General features: G+C 42.1%; 1 protein-coding gene across 6 annotated transcripts in view; it reads right to left on the reverse strand.

The window, feature by feature from the left end:
* The window catches only part of LOC132484449 (membrane cofactor protein-like), a 57,206-nt gene extending 43,625 nt beyond the window's left edge, over nt 1–13,581 (reverse strand). For all 6 annotated transcript variants that reach the window (XM_060090981.1, XM_060090980.1, XM_060090978.1 and 3 more), the window contains exon 1: nt 13,329–13,581. In XM_060090981.1, the coding sequence (XP_059946964.1) occupies nt 13,329–13,449 (121 nt within the window). In that variant the 5' untranslated portion in view covers nt 13,450–13,581. The remainder of the gene's footprint in view (nt 1–13,328) is intronic.
* Nucleotides 13,582–14,608: the final 1,027 nt, after the last annotated feature.

A 14,608-nucleotide genomic window follows, 5' to 3' on the forward strand; every position in this document is an offset into this window, starting at 1 on the left:
ATAAGGTGACAGACACCCCAAAACACAACACTGGACGCGGTCCTACCCACCAGAAAGACAACATCCAGCCTCATCGACCAGAACACAGGCACTAGTCCCCTCCATGAGGAAGCCTACACAACCCACTGAACCAACCTCACCCACTGGGGTCAGACACCAAAAACAATGGGAACTACGAACCTGCAGCCTGTGAAAAGGTGACCCCAAACACAGTAAGTTAAGCAAAATGAGAAAACAGAGAAACACAGCAGATGAAGAGGCAAGGTAAAAACCCCTCAGACCAAACAAATGAAGGGGAAGTAGGCAGTCTACCTGGAAAAGAATTCAGAGTAATGATAGTAAAGATGATCCAAAATCTTGGAAATAGAATGGAGAACATCCAAGAAACGTTTAACAAGGACCTAGAAGAAATAAAGAGCAAACAGACAATGATGAACAACACAATAAATGAAATTTAAAATTCTTTAGAAGGAACCAATAGCTGAATAAGTGAGGAAGAAGAATGGATAATTGACCTGGAAGATAAAATAGTGCAAATTACTACTACAGAGGAGAATAAAGAAAAAAGAATAAAAAGAATTGAGGACAGTCTTAAAGACCTCTGGGACAACATTAAATGCACCAACATTCGAATTATAGGGGTCCTAGAAGAAGAAGAGAGAAAGAAAGGGACTGAGAAAATATTTGAAGAGATTACAGTTGAAAACTTCCCTAAAATGGGAAAGGAAATGGTCAATCAAGTCCAGGAAATGCAGAGAGTCCCCATACAGGATAAATCCAAGGAGAAACATGGCAAGACACATATTAATCAAACTATCAAAAATTACATACAAAGAAAAAATATTAAAAGCAGCAAGGGAAAAACAACAAATAACATACAAGGGAATCCCCATAAGGTTAACAGCTGATCTTCCAGCAGAAACTCTGCAAGCCAGAAGGGAGTGGCAGGACATATTTAAAGTGATGAAAGGGAAGAAACTACAACCAAGATTACTCTATCCAGCAAGGATCTCATTCAGGTTCGATGTAGAAATGAAAACCTTTACAGACAAGCAAAGCTATGAGAATTCAGCACCATCAAACCAGCTTTGCAACGAATGCTAATGGAACTTCTCTAAGCAGGAAACACAAGAGAAGGAAAAGAACTACAATAACAAACAAAAACAATTAAGAAAATGGTAATAGAAACATAAATATGGATAATTACCTTAAATGTAAATGGATTAAATGCTCCAATCAAAACAAAGACTGGCTGAATGGATACAAAAACAAGACCCATATATATGCTGTCTACAAGACACCCACTTCAGACCTAGGGACACATACAGACTGGAAGTGAGGGGATGGAAAAAGATATTTCATGCAAATGGATATCCAAAGAAAGCTGTAGTAGCAAGTCTCATGTCAGACAAAATAGACTTTAAAATACAGAATGTTACAAAAGACAAGGAAGGACACTACATAAAGATCAAGGGATCAATCCAAGAAGATATAACAATTGTAAATATTTATGCACCCAACATAGGAGCACCTCAGTATATAAGTCAAATGCTAATAGCCATAAATGGGGAAATCAACAGTAACACAATCATGGTAGGGGACTTTAACACCCCACTTTCACCAATGGACAGATCATCCAAAATGAAAATAAATAATGAAACACAAGCTTTAAATGATACATTAAACAAGATGGGCTTCATTGATATTTATTGGACATTGCATCCAAAAACAACAAAATACATGTTCTTCTCAAGTGTTCCTCGAACATTCTCCAGGATAGATCGTATCTTGGGTCACAAGTCAAGCCTTGGTAAATTTAAGAAACTTGAAATCGTATCAAGTACCTTTTCTGACCACAACACTATGAGACTAGATATTACTTACAGGAAAAAAATCTGTAAAAAATACAAACACATGGAGGCTAAACAATATACTACTAACTAACCATGAGATCACTGAAGAAATCAAAGAGGAAATCAAAAAATACTTAGAAAAAAATCACAATGAAAACACGACGACCCAAAACCTATAGCATGCAGCAAAATCAGTGCTAAGAAGGAAGTTTATAGCAATACAATCTGACTTCAAGAAACAAGAAATATCTCAAATAAACAACCTAACCTTACACGTAAAGCAATTAGAGAAAGAAGAACAAAAAACCCCCAAAGTTAGCAGAAGGAAAGAAATCATAAAGACGAGATCAGAAATAAATGAAAAAGGGATGAAGGAAACAAGAGCAAAGATCAATAAAACTAAAAGCTGGTTCTTTGAGAAGATAAACAAAATTGATAAACCATTAGACAGACTCACCAAAAAAAAAGGGAGAAGGCTTAAATCAATATAATTAGAAATGAAACAGGAGAAGTAACAACAGACACGGCAGAAATACAAAGGATCATGAGCGATTACTACAAGCAACTATATGCCAATAAAATGGACAACCTGGAAGAAATGGACAAATTCTTAGATAATCACAACCTTCCAAGACTGAACCAGGAAGAAATAGAAAATATAAACATACCAATCACAAGCACTGAAATTGAGAAGGTGAGTAAAAGTTTTCCAACAAACAAAAGCCCAGGACCAGACGGCTTCACAGGCAAATTCTATCAAACATTAAGAGGAGAGCTAACACCTATCCTTCTCAAACTCTTCCAAAATATAGCAGAGGGAGGAGCACTCCCAAACTCATTCTACGAGGCCACCATCACCCTGATACCAAAACCAGACAAACATGTCACAAAGAAAGAAAACTACAGGCCAATATCACTGATGAACATAGATGCAAAAATCCTCAAAAAAATACCAGCAAACAGAATCCAACAGCACATTAAAAGGTTCCTACACCATGATCAACTGGGGTTTATCCCAGAAATGCAAGGATTCTTCAATATATGGAAATCAATCAATGTGATAAACCATATTAACAAATTGAAGGAGAAAAACCATATGATCATCTCAGTAGATGCAGAAAAAGCTTTCAACAAAATTCAGCACCCATTTATGATAAAAACCCTCCAGAAAGTAGGCATAGAGGGAACTTACCTCAACATAATAAAGGTCATAGAGGACACACCCACAGCCAACATTGTTCTCAATGGTGAAAAACTGAAAGCATTTCCACTAAGATCAGGAACAAAACAAGGTTACCCATTCTCACCACTATTATTCAACATAGTTTGGGAAGTCTTAGCCACAGCAATCATAGACGAAAAAGAAACAAAAGGAATTCAAATCAGAAAAGAAGAAGTAGGGCCTCCCTGGTGGCGCAAGTGGTTGAGAGTCCGCCTGCCGATGCAGGGGATACGGGTTCGTGCCCCGGTCTGGGAGGATCCCATATGCCGCGGAGCGGCTGGGCCCGTGAGCCATGGCCGCTGAGCCTGCGCGTCTGGAGCCTGCGCGTCCGGAGCCTGTGCTCCGCAACGGGGGAGGCCGCAACAGTGAGAGGCCCGCATACCGCAAAAAAAAAAAAAAAAAAAAGAAAAGAAGAAGTAAAGCTGTCATTGTTCTCAGATAACACTATACATAGAGAATCCTAAAGATGCCACCACAAAATTACTAGGGCTAATCAATGAATTTGGTAAAGTACCAGGATACAAAATTAATGCACAGAAATCTCTGGCATTTCTATACATTAATGATGAAAAATCTGGAAGAGAAATTAAGGAAACACTCCCATTTACTATTGCAACAAAAAGAATAAAATACCTAGGAATAAACCGACCTAAGGAGACAAAAGACCTATATGCAGAAAACTACAAGACACTGATGAAAGAAATTAAAGATGATACAAACAGATGGAGAGATATACCATACTCTTGGATTGGAAGAATCAACGTTGTGAAAATGAATATAATACCCAAAGCAACGTGCAGATTCAAAGCAATCCATATCAAACTACCAATGGCAGTTTTCACAGTAGAACAAAAGATTACACAATTTTTATGGACACACAAACCCCAAATAGCCAAAGCAATCTTGAGAAAGAAAAGCAGAGCTGGAGGAATCCAGCTTCTGGACTTCAGACTATACTACAAAGCTACAGTAATCAAGACAGTATGGTACTGGCACAACAACAGAAATATAGATCAATGGAACAGAATAGAAAGCCCAGAGATAAACCCACGCACATATGGTCACCTTATCTTTGATAAAGGAGGCAAGACTATACAATGGAGAAAAGACACCCTCTTCAATAAGTGGTGCTGGGAAAACTGGACAGCTACATGGAGAAGAATGAAATTAGATCACTCCCTAACACCATACACAAAAATAAACACAAAATGGATTAAAGTCCTAAATGTAAGGCCACACACTCTAAAACTCTTGAAGGAAAACATAGTCAGAACACTCTATGACATAAATCACAGCAAGATCCTTTTTGACCCACCTCCTAGAGTAATGAAAATAAAAACAAAAATAGACAAATGGGACCTAATTAAACTTAAAAGCTTTTCCACAGCAAAGGAAACCATAAACAAGATGAAAAGACAACCGTAAGAATGGGAGAAATATCTGCAAATGAGGCAACTGACAAAGGATTAATCTCCAAAATTTACAAGCACATGGAGCTCAATATCAAAAAAACAAACAACCCAATCCAAAAATGGGCAGAAGACCTAAATAGACATTTCTCCAAAGAACATATACAGATCGCCAACAAACACATGAAAGGATGCTCAACGTCATTAATCATTAGAGAAATGCAAACCAAAACTACAATGAGGTATCACCTCACACCAGTCAGAATGGCCATCATCGAAAAATCTACAAACAATAAATGCTGGAGAGGGTGTGGAGAAAAGGGAACCCTCTTTCACTGTTGGTGGGAATGTAAATTGATACAGCCACTATGGAGAACAGTATGGAGGTTCCTTAAAAAACTAAAAATAGAACTACCATAAACCCAGCAATCCCACTACTGGGCATATAACCCTGAGAAAACCATAATTCAAAAAGAGTCGTGTACCGTATGTTCATTGCAGCTCTATTTACAATAGCCAGGACATGGAAGCAACCTAAGTGTCCATCGACATATGAATGGATAAAGATGTGGCACATATATACAATGGAATATTACTCAGCCATAAAAAGAAACGAAATTGAGTTACTTGTAGTGAGCTGGATGGACCTAGAGACTGTCATACAGAGTGAAGTAAGTCAGAAAGAGAAAAACAAATACCGTATGCTAACACATATATTTGGAATGTAAAGAAAAAAATGGTTCTGAAGAACCTAGGGGCAGGACAGGAATAAAGACGCAGATGTAGAGAATGGGTTTCAGGACACGGAGAGGGGGAAGGGTAAGCTGGGACGAAGTGAGAGAGCTGCATGGACATATATACACTACCAAATGTAAAACAGATAGCTAGTGGGAAGCAGCCGCATAGCACAGGGAGATCAGCTTGGTGCTCTGTGACCATCTCCAGGGGTGGGATAGGGAGGGTGGGAGGGAGGAGATATGGGGATATATGTATATGTACAGCTGATTCACTTTGTTATAAAGCAGTAAGTAACACACCACTGTAAAGCAATTATACTCTAGTAAAGGTGTTAAGAAAATAAAAAATAAAAAGAACCTAAGGAGAAAGGAGAGAGACCTATTCTGGTCCCTGAGGAACTTTTTTCTTTCTTACTCCCTGGAACTTGGTCTTCAGATTGAGACTGGTCAAGAGTGAAGTCTAAACAAGTGAAATATTTTACATCTTATTCTAAATTCTAAACTCCTCTCTCAATACACTGTCCAACATTTCATTTACGTCATGTGCTGAAATTCTTTCAGCATTTAGCAAATGTTTTGAACATATCCACTATGCTGATCTTGTTACATGAATGCTCCTCAATCAACTGCCCAAAACAAGGCTAAAGCAAAAAACAAACAAAAAGCCATAGTTATTAAAAGCATTTTTTAAAAAGATCAGTAAAGAGTTGAATTTTATTAATAACATTAAATTTACTGAATACCCTGAGCCATACATTCTCATTTTACAATAGGAAATAATGGGCTAGAAATGCTATATAATTCCATTTTAGATAAAAACACATATCATTCTAGAATATCCTGGAAGCACCAAGAAAGAAATCAAGTAACAGCATGCATGTGATTAAATTATACAAGTGATCTTTGTTTTATGTATTCAATTTCAGTAACTGTCTTTTTTTAAAATAAATTATTTACTTTATTTATTATTTTTATTTTTGGCTGTTTTGGGTCTTCATGGCTGCACGCAGGCTTTCTCTAGTTGCGGCAAGTGGGGGCTACTCTTCCTTGCAGTGCGTGGGCTTCTCACTGCGGTGACTTCTCTTGTTACAGAGCGCACGCTCTAAGCACGCTGGCTTCAGTAGTTGTGGCACGTGGGCTCAGTAGCTGTGGGTCATGGGCTCTAGAGCTCAGGCTCACTAGTTGTGGCGCAGGGGCTTAGTTGCTCTGCGGCACGTGGGATCTTCCTGGACCAGGGCTCGAACATATGTCCCCTGCAGTAGCAGGTGGATTCTTAACCACTGAGCCGCCAGGGAAGCCCCCAGTAACTATCTTGAAGGCATAAAAAGAAGAGAGAATTCCTAATATGACTCTCACATACAGTGCTGTGTATGGAAAAACAAATGTCAACTGGATGGTTCAATCTATTCAACTAACTTGAAGTATTTCTTCCCAATAACATGCATCGCAAAAGACATGCCTTCAACAATGTGCAGTTTAGAACATTTGCTTTGGCAATCAGTTGATTACAAGCTTTATATACTGTAATAACTGGGTCCAATATCATACTTGTTTTATAATCAAATATCTTCTTCTCTTGCTCAGAATACTGAATTCGTTTTTCCTATGAGGATTTTCAAACTAAACATTCCGAGCATCAGAAAAATAGTATGTGGACTGAGTTTTTTTTCTACAGAGTTTACAATATAATTATTATTAGGCTGCAATGCTATACTTTAATAACAGATTCCATTATATCATATGATAGGCTGCATTCAGAAAATTCCCCAATTTTCCAGATGAGTTTCAGGAAGGTGAAATAGTCCCTAATATGGATCAAGAAAACTGTTCACCTTCTGTACACTTACAAAATTATGCAAGGACTCTCTACCTGCTTGCAAAAATTAAAAATAACTCTCTGGCATAAGCACACACCCACACCCCTGCACAGGTGGTACCTTTAGAAAATCATTGTCTCTGACCCAAACCGGAACCTCAATGAATCCTGATGAATCTTACCCTTTTCTCACTCTACACAACCTACTTTCAAATTTTCTTTGCTTCCTCAGAATGGACGCTCTAACATCTATACCTGTCAATTTTATTTCTCACGTTCCACTCATTTCTAGACCTATAAAAAAATCACATAAACCATGTTCGAAATAATTAAGTAGCCACCTTCTAAGTAAATTCATCCTAGCACTCTCTCCCTCAGTAATTTTAATCACCCTGTCTATAACATCTGGAGCTATTGCTCATTCTCTCTTTGCACCCTTGTGCCTATAAAGCTCTTTTCCTTGGTTTCCAGGTAGCAAACCAGTCTGGTTTTCAGCCTGTCCTCTGGCTGCTCTTCCTTCTCTGCCTGATGGCATAATGTGACGTTCCTCATGGGTTATTCTACGAGCTCTCCTTCTTTTCATTCTGCAAATCCCCCTGGGTCAGAATGTATACTCTCATGACATCATTACAACTGATGAGAGCTGCATCCCAAATCCCTCTCTCCATCCTAGATCTTAGCTGGGGTGCCAAGTCTATGTGTTCAACTGCCTCCCCACAGCTCCACTTGGAATGTGTCACACTATCTCAAATAACATAATGAAGCCAGCAAACAAGATACATGGTTTCCACAACTGAAATGCCTGTTCCCTCTCTCTGTTTCCACCTTTACTTCTAATTCAAGCCACTATCATTTCTTTATCTGGATTGCTACAAGAGTTTCTGAATAGGTCTCCTTACTGGTCTTGCCACCTTTCATTCAGTTCATTTTCACACTGCCACCAGAGTAATACTGATATGATACTAGGACCAAGGCCCTTCCAAGTCAGGTACGTTTCAATGGCTCCCCGTTGCCCCCGTGATAATGTCTAAGGCTCCCTGACATGGCTAACAGAGCTTTAATATCTGCTCACTCTTGCACACTCTTCTAAGCCACATTCAATTCCACTAGTAGTGCCCATTAAATTACTCAACTTACTTTAGCACTCTAGACCTCCTTGCATCATATTACTTCAGCTTTGACCCGAGACCATGCCATTCCTCCCACCCACTCATCCTTCAGTTTCATCTCAGATTCCACTTCTTCCCAGAGGCTGCTAACATCTCTCACCCAGAAAATTCAGTTAAGTGTCCTCATGGTGCCCCAATTTACTTCTTTCATAGCAATTTTCATACTGTAATTGTTCATTGTTTGTACTCCCTAGGAGACTGTAACCTTCTTGAGGACCATGTCTCATTCTTCAGTGTATTTCTAGTTCCTAATGCCAGAGCTGAAGGAGCACTGTTATCAGTTCTCTGCACTCTTGGATCAAAATTCAAATTCTTTATACTGTTCAGCCAACCTGTTCCAGAGATATCTGAAAATCACCATTTTTCTTTGCTTTTGTATGCCTTTCCTCAAATTTTTTCCAGTCCTTTAGTTACAGATGTTTCCCTTTATCAGAGTTTTTTTTATGTCAAAATATTTGTGGTTTATTTATTTGAACCCATTCTCCATTACTGCTATGACTAGAAATGGCATTTTAACATTCTCAAAGGAGAACTCCAAGTCATGTTGGTTACATTTTTTCCCTAAAGTATGGTATGAAAGATCCCAGAACTTGTTTCTAACAACAAAAGAGATGATATTAATTATTTTGGAAATAGCACATTTAAGCACTACCTGTACCAACTATATTTGAAGTCCTTTTAAACTAACTTACTCTTCATAAACATCCTATGAGTTAGGTACTATTTCACCCTCTTTAAGATGAGCAATCTGAGCCATGAAGTAACTTGCTTAAGAACACATTCCCAGAAGGTACGAGACCCAGGAGTGAAGCCAGGCAGCCTAGTTCTACTGCCAACACCATTTCCCATCACTGTCTCTAACCTGGAACCCTTGCATGGTTACACCAATACACTCTGTCTGCAATTTAGTCCTCAAGAAATGGTCTTATACTGAGCCTAGGGAAATTAAAGCAACCCTGGTTTAGATTTGCATTCTGCTAAGTCAAGTCAAGGTGCCCAAAAACAACAGGTGATTTTTATTATGATGTTTGTTCATTGCTACCTATCCTGTTCTTTTCACAATTATTCACTCTGTGATCTACACTGCTGCCTTCCTCTTGCCTCCTTTGCCCTACTGCTGCCACACAGGGTAACTAGGCAGTCCATGGCTGCTCTGAGCCATGCCACATCTCTGAGCTCACAATGCTCCCTCTGCTCTGAACACCCTTCCTCCTGCTCAGGAGCAACTCCTGTTCAAGTCTTGTCTTCTTTGACTTAATCCACTCAACATCTCCTCTGGGAAGTACTTTCTGCTTATCCTGGGGAGGCAGTGACCAGTCCTCTTCTCTTGGACTCTCCTCTGCATGGATGTCTCAGCTCACCAGTGGACTCCATTCATCCATGTGGGCACAACACCTCACACAGTATGTCCCTCATAGCTGTTATTCAAAAAACTTTGGTTTTCAAAGAACCACTGCTGTTAAACAGAAACCAATGGTAAAGAATATAGTATAATGAATCTAATATTGAAAATAATCATCTTAAAGCATTATGCACTGGAGAAATATTTGACCACCTAATTTCTTTTGTCTCATATCTCCCAGTATATGTAACCTAGCAACTGACCAGATAAGGACTGTTCTCCCTGCACTGTAATATGTAGAGTAAGAAACTAAGAAACTACTGTGTAAGCCCTTATTGATCTTGGATTCTTTCATTAGGAAGAAAGAGAAGACCTAAAACAGGCAGAAGAGACCACCCATAAAAGGAAATTGTAGGTTTTGTTCCAAAAAGCAGACCCATTCTGGAGGAATGAGACTGGTCCTTTCTGTGATCCCCTACCATTTGGCAACTACCTCTGAGATGGCAAGTCTCCCAAGCACACACTGCCCACTTACAAAACCTTCTCCTCATGAGCTGCTTCAGTGAAATATTTATTGTATCCACATACATTCCCTGCCCAGTATAGTAAGTTCTCATTTGTACCTCATCTATGTTTCCCACCTATCCTGATTTTACCTTTCAGCCTTAAACTTCACCTTGTTTTTCCTCCATTTCTAGTTTTGTTATCTTCCACAGTACATGCTATTCATTTTACTTATCTATTTTCCTCTATTTTATTTTTTAAATTTTATTTTATTTTCATTTCTTTTTGGCTGCATTGAGTCTTTGTTGCTACGCGCGGGGTTTCTCTAGCTGCAGCGAGCAGAAGCTACTCTTCATAGTGGTGCGCGGGCTTCTCATTGTGGTGGCTTCTCTTGCTGAAGCTGTACACAGGCTCTAGGTGCACGGGCTTCAGTAGTTGTGGCACGCGGGCTCAGTAATTGTGGCACACGGGCTTAGTTGCTCCGTGGCATGTGGGATCTTCCCAGACCAGGGATTGAACCCGTGTCCCAGATTCTTAACCATTGCGCCACCAGAGAATTCCCTCTATTTTACTTTTTTTTTTTTTGGTACGCGGGCCTCTCACTGTTGTGGCCTCTCCCATTGCAGAGCACAGGCTCTGGACGAGCAGGCTCAGCAGCCATGGCTCACGGGCCCAGCTGCTCTGCGGCATGTGGGATCTTCCCAGACCGGGGAATGAACCCATGTCCCCTGCATCGGCAGGCGGACTCTCAACCACTGTGCCACCAGGGAAGCCCTCCTCTATTTTAAATAGTTCTCATTATATCCTTCAACTTCTAGCTTTAAGCCTATTCTAAACATTATTATTCTTTAAAAAAATTCCTTTTAATTTCTTGTTAGCACTGCTGTTCCATCCCCCACACCTCTCCGGCATAGAAATAAACTTTTAAAATGATCCGTAATAAGCAAGATGAGTATGGTGAGACCTGAGGAGTCTACTGTCAGGAGAAGGTAGATTGACCCCCAGCTGCTCCTGCCTTAGCTTTTTAGGCACCAAAGAAAGGCCATCCTAAGCATGGCTCTCTTGCTTCCTCCTGGAAGCAAGAGAAGTTTTTCCTGGGCTCTAAGCCCCAGCCGAATGTCACCTTTAATTTTCTGGTACTTGAGAGTTATACAAGAGTGTTGACACTTAGGCAAAAAATTGGGCACTTGGAACCACAAGTGTGACAAGACAGCCAAGATCTCTGCATTCTAGTGAGGAAAGAACAGAAAACAGTTTGGGAGAGTGACTACCAGTTAGGGGGGTAATTGAGCTGGAACATGTGTCTCTACTGGAAATAGTGGGTCAGAGAAGGTCCCTCTGAGAAGGTAATATCACAAGTGAATTTGAAGAATAAGAAGGAGCCAACTATGCTAGAGGCAGGAGAATGTCCCAAGGCCAAGGGAACAGCAAGTACAGAAGGCAAAGTGGCAGAGTTTGGCTTGTTTGATGAACAGAAATGTCTTCCCTTCCACCAGTCATTTGTTAAATGCTGTCAGAGAATCATGCTCCTTTCCTCCTGGGTACTTCTCTTGGGTTATAACATATTCATTAGTATTATGTTTTGGCTACTGTCTACCACTTCCAATAAATTGTAGCAAATATTTGATTTCCTAATGTGTGCCTGGCACTGGAGGTATAGCAGTAAGCAAAACACAGTCCCTGCATATATTCATGTGTGTAGGCAGACAAATAGTGAAATAAGGATCATGAAAATAGGAATGGTGTGTTATTGCTCACCAGTGTATCCTCAGGACCAGTACAGGACCTGGCATATAGAAGGCAAGTATTTGTTGAATGAATGCTGCTAATGAAACCGTATACGTAATAGGATCCTAAAAATAACTTGGGCATGAAAACATATGTACATATAAAGACAAAAGGAAATCTACCAAAGTATTAAAAATGGTTGTGCTAAGTTTTATACAATAAGCATGACTTTTTTTTTTTTTTTTGCGGTACGCGGGCCTCTCACTGTTGTGGCCTCTCCCATTGCGGAGCACAGGCTCTGGACACGCAGGCTCAGCGGCCATGGCTCACGGGCCCACCCGCTCCGCGGCATGTGGGATCTTCCTGGACCGGGGCATGAACCCGTGTCCCCTGCATAGGCAGGCGGACTCTCAACCACTGTGCCACCAGGGAAGCCCAGCATGCCTTTTTTTTTTAGAATATATGTACTTCAAAGTGCTTTCTGTGAAACATGAAACAAACTTAGTGGTTGGGCCTTCAGGTTTAGTTTATGAGCTATAGGAGAAAACCAGATTACCACCATTTCTGGTTCACTTCTTAGGATACTCATTTTTCCGTAGATGTGGCTACCAGTGTTTTTTAGGTTGCTTCGGATATACCCTCAAACATGACCCAACCTTCAGAAAGAAGGAAAGCAATGCCAAAAAGCCATTCGGTAATAGAACTGAATACTGTCTTTTGGATGAGAACAGGAAGATAACTCTACTGCAAAGAAAAAAAAAAGAAGAACCTGCAAATCAATATCAATACGATCTCGAGTACCAAGTTTCCTGTTAACTTTATTTACAAAAAGCACCTTGCCCACTTCCAAACCCTCTAAATCCCAGGCTCCCAGAGCCTGCTCTCACCGGAGTGCTACAGGCACAACATCTGCTCCGCAGGCCCACTTAAGCAAGTAGCAAGCTTCCCTGTCCCACACTCGGCTCGGCTGCACTGGCCATTTCCTCAAAGCACACACTTGCGTACACCTGGCCTGGGCTCCCCTAACCACGCCCAGCAGGGCACAAGGCGTCATCCCGCCCAGGGAACACAGGGCAAACTCTCCCCACGAGCACAGCACCAGCCTAGCAACATCCCCAGGCACCTGGGCAACTCAAGAGCAAGCCTTCACCACCAGCCCCGGGTTGGCGCTCCCTTATCGACTTGATCAGTCCCGGAAACACCGTGCAGGCTTTTGCTAGAGACCCAGCTTGGCCCCGGGTAAACCCCAGCCACGCCACCAAGCAAGCCTGCTCTTCGGCCACTACGTGGTCCCCACCCCCCGGGGTCCCCACACGGTACGAGCCGGGGACAGTCTGGCCACACCTTCTACCCTAACTCCTTACGACCCCGGGTGGACTCAGCCCCGCGCCTCCGCCCCGAGCCTCCGCCCCGAGCCACCGCCCCGAGCCACCAAGCAAAGCTCCCCCGACCCTCGGCTCCAGTGGGCCTGACCGCCGACCCGGCCTGCCCCCCCCCAACACCCGCTCCAGTTCGCCGCCTGTGCCGACACCCTCTCCAGGCTCCTACCGGAGGATATGGGAAGCAGGAGCAGTAGCGCCACCAAAAGAATTCCAACGAAGCACCTAGAAGAAAAGGGACTCTCGGAGCGGTAGGGGGGTGCCTTGCGAGAGGAGAAAGACGCCGTCATTTTCGGGAGGTCAGGGAGAAACCTGAAACAGTTCAGGAGAGATCTTTCTGAGTCCGGTTACCAAGAGATAAGAATCAGCACACTCACAAACCATCAACTGCGGTGACGCAGCCGGGCGTGGCCTCGACCGAGCCCAGGGCGGAAGTGACTCTATGGACGGGGCCTGCCGGGTCAATAGGCGGGCTGTAAGGCGGGGCTTCGGTGTTGGGGGTGGCCCTTAGACCTGGAGAGGCGGAGCGTGGCGCTTGCCAGGGTCTAACAGTCCCTGCGCGCGGGCCGCTTTATGCCTCACTGCTGGACCCTGGCTGTACCTGGCTCCTCCTTCTGCAGACCTCAAGGAAGCACAGCTGCGGTTTGAGAGAAATGGCTTGTTCACCGCCTGTTCGTAAAGACTGTTAACCACCCTATACAGGAAGGGTGGAAAGGAAGCAAGGTTTGGCGAGGTCAGCATTGTCAGTTTTCCGGAACGCTAGATTAAAGAGTAAAACTCATCGAGCTGAAGATAGAAACTAGAGCCCAGGCAGTGGGTCAATGTGGGGCAGACACCCCTCAGGACTCCAGTCTGGACCTGGGGCACTCCAGACTGTCCGGATACCTGGGCCCTTGCTCAATCTTTGGCATTAGTCAGGCATAATTCGGGACAATAGTTGAGATTTCCGTGGTTGAGCCTCTGCTACTGAAGCCTCTCATGGCCTGATAGATTTCAAAAACATGGAAGGTTTGGCTGTTGCTCTCCCAACTGCTAAAGTCAATTAGTCTCACCTGTATTCCCAGGAGAGCACCCCTGGGAAGGTAAATTATTAAACAACACCGGGCCATTAGCATATTGGGCCTCAACTCTACGGCCTTGCCTTCGAACGACTAAATGTTTTATTGAAGATGACATATACATGCATGAAAAGGGTAAGGACAAGGGTGCATTAAGTGCCATATTTCTGGAAGCAATGAATGTCGTCAGAGTTGGGATGGGTAGGAATTGATGAACGACACCTTTTCTGGTGAACCAATCTCTCAATGCTGGAAATTAAGAATGAGTAAGATTTATTTGTAGAGTTGTGAGTAAACCTGTATGGCTAGTAAAAGGAAAGGAAAGTAACATGACCGGATTTAAACAGCAAACAAAGGAGCTGACATTCTCTTCGTATTAGCTGGTAAAGAA

Source organism: Mesoplodon densirostris, chromosome 2 (genome assembly GCF_025265405.1).
Source record: "Mesoplodon densirostris isolate mMesDen1 chromosome 2, mMesDen1 primary haplotype, whole genome shotgun sequence".
In the NCBI taxonomy this organism is placed as follows: domain Eukaryota; kingdom Metazoa; phylum Chordata; class Mammalia; order Artiodactyla; family Ziphiidae; genus Mesoplodon; species Mesoplodon densirostris.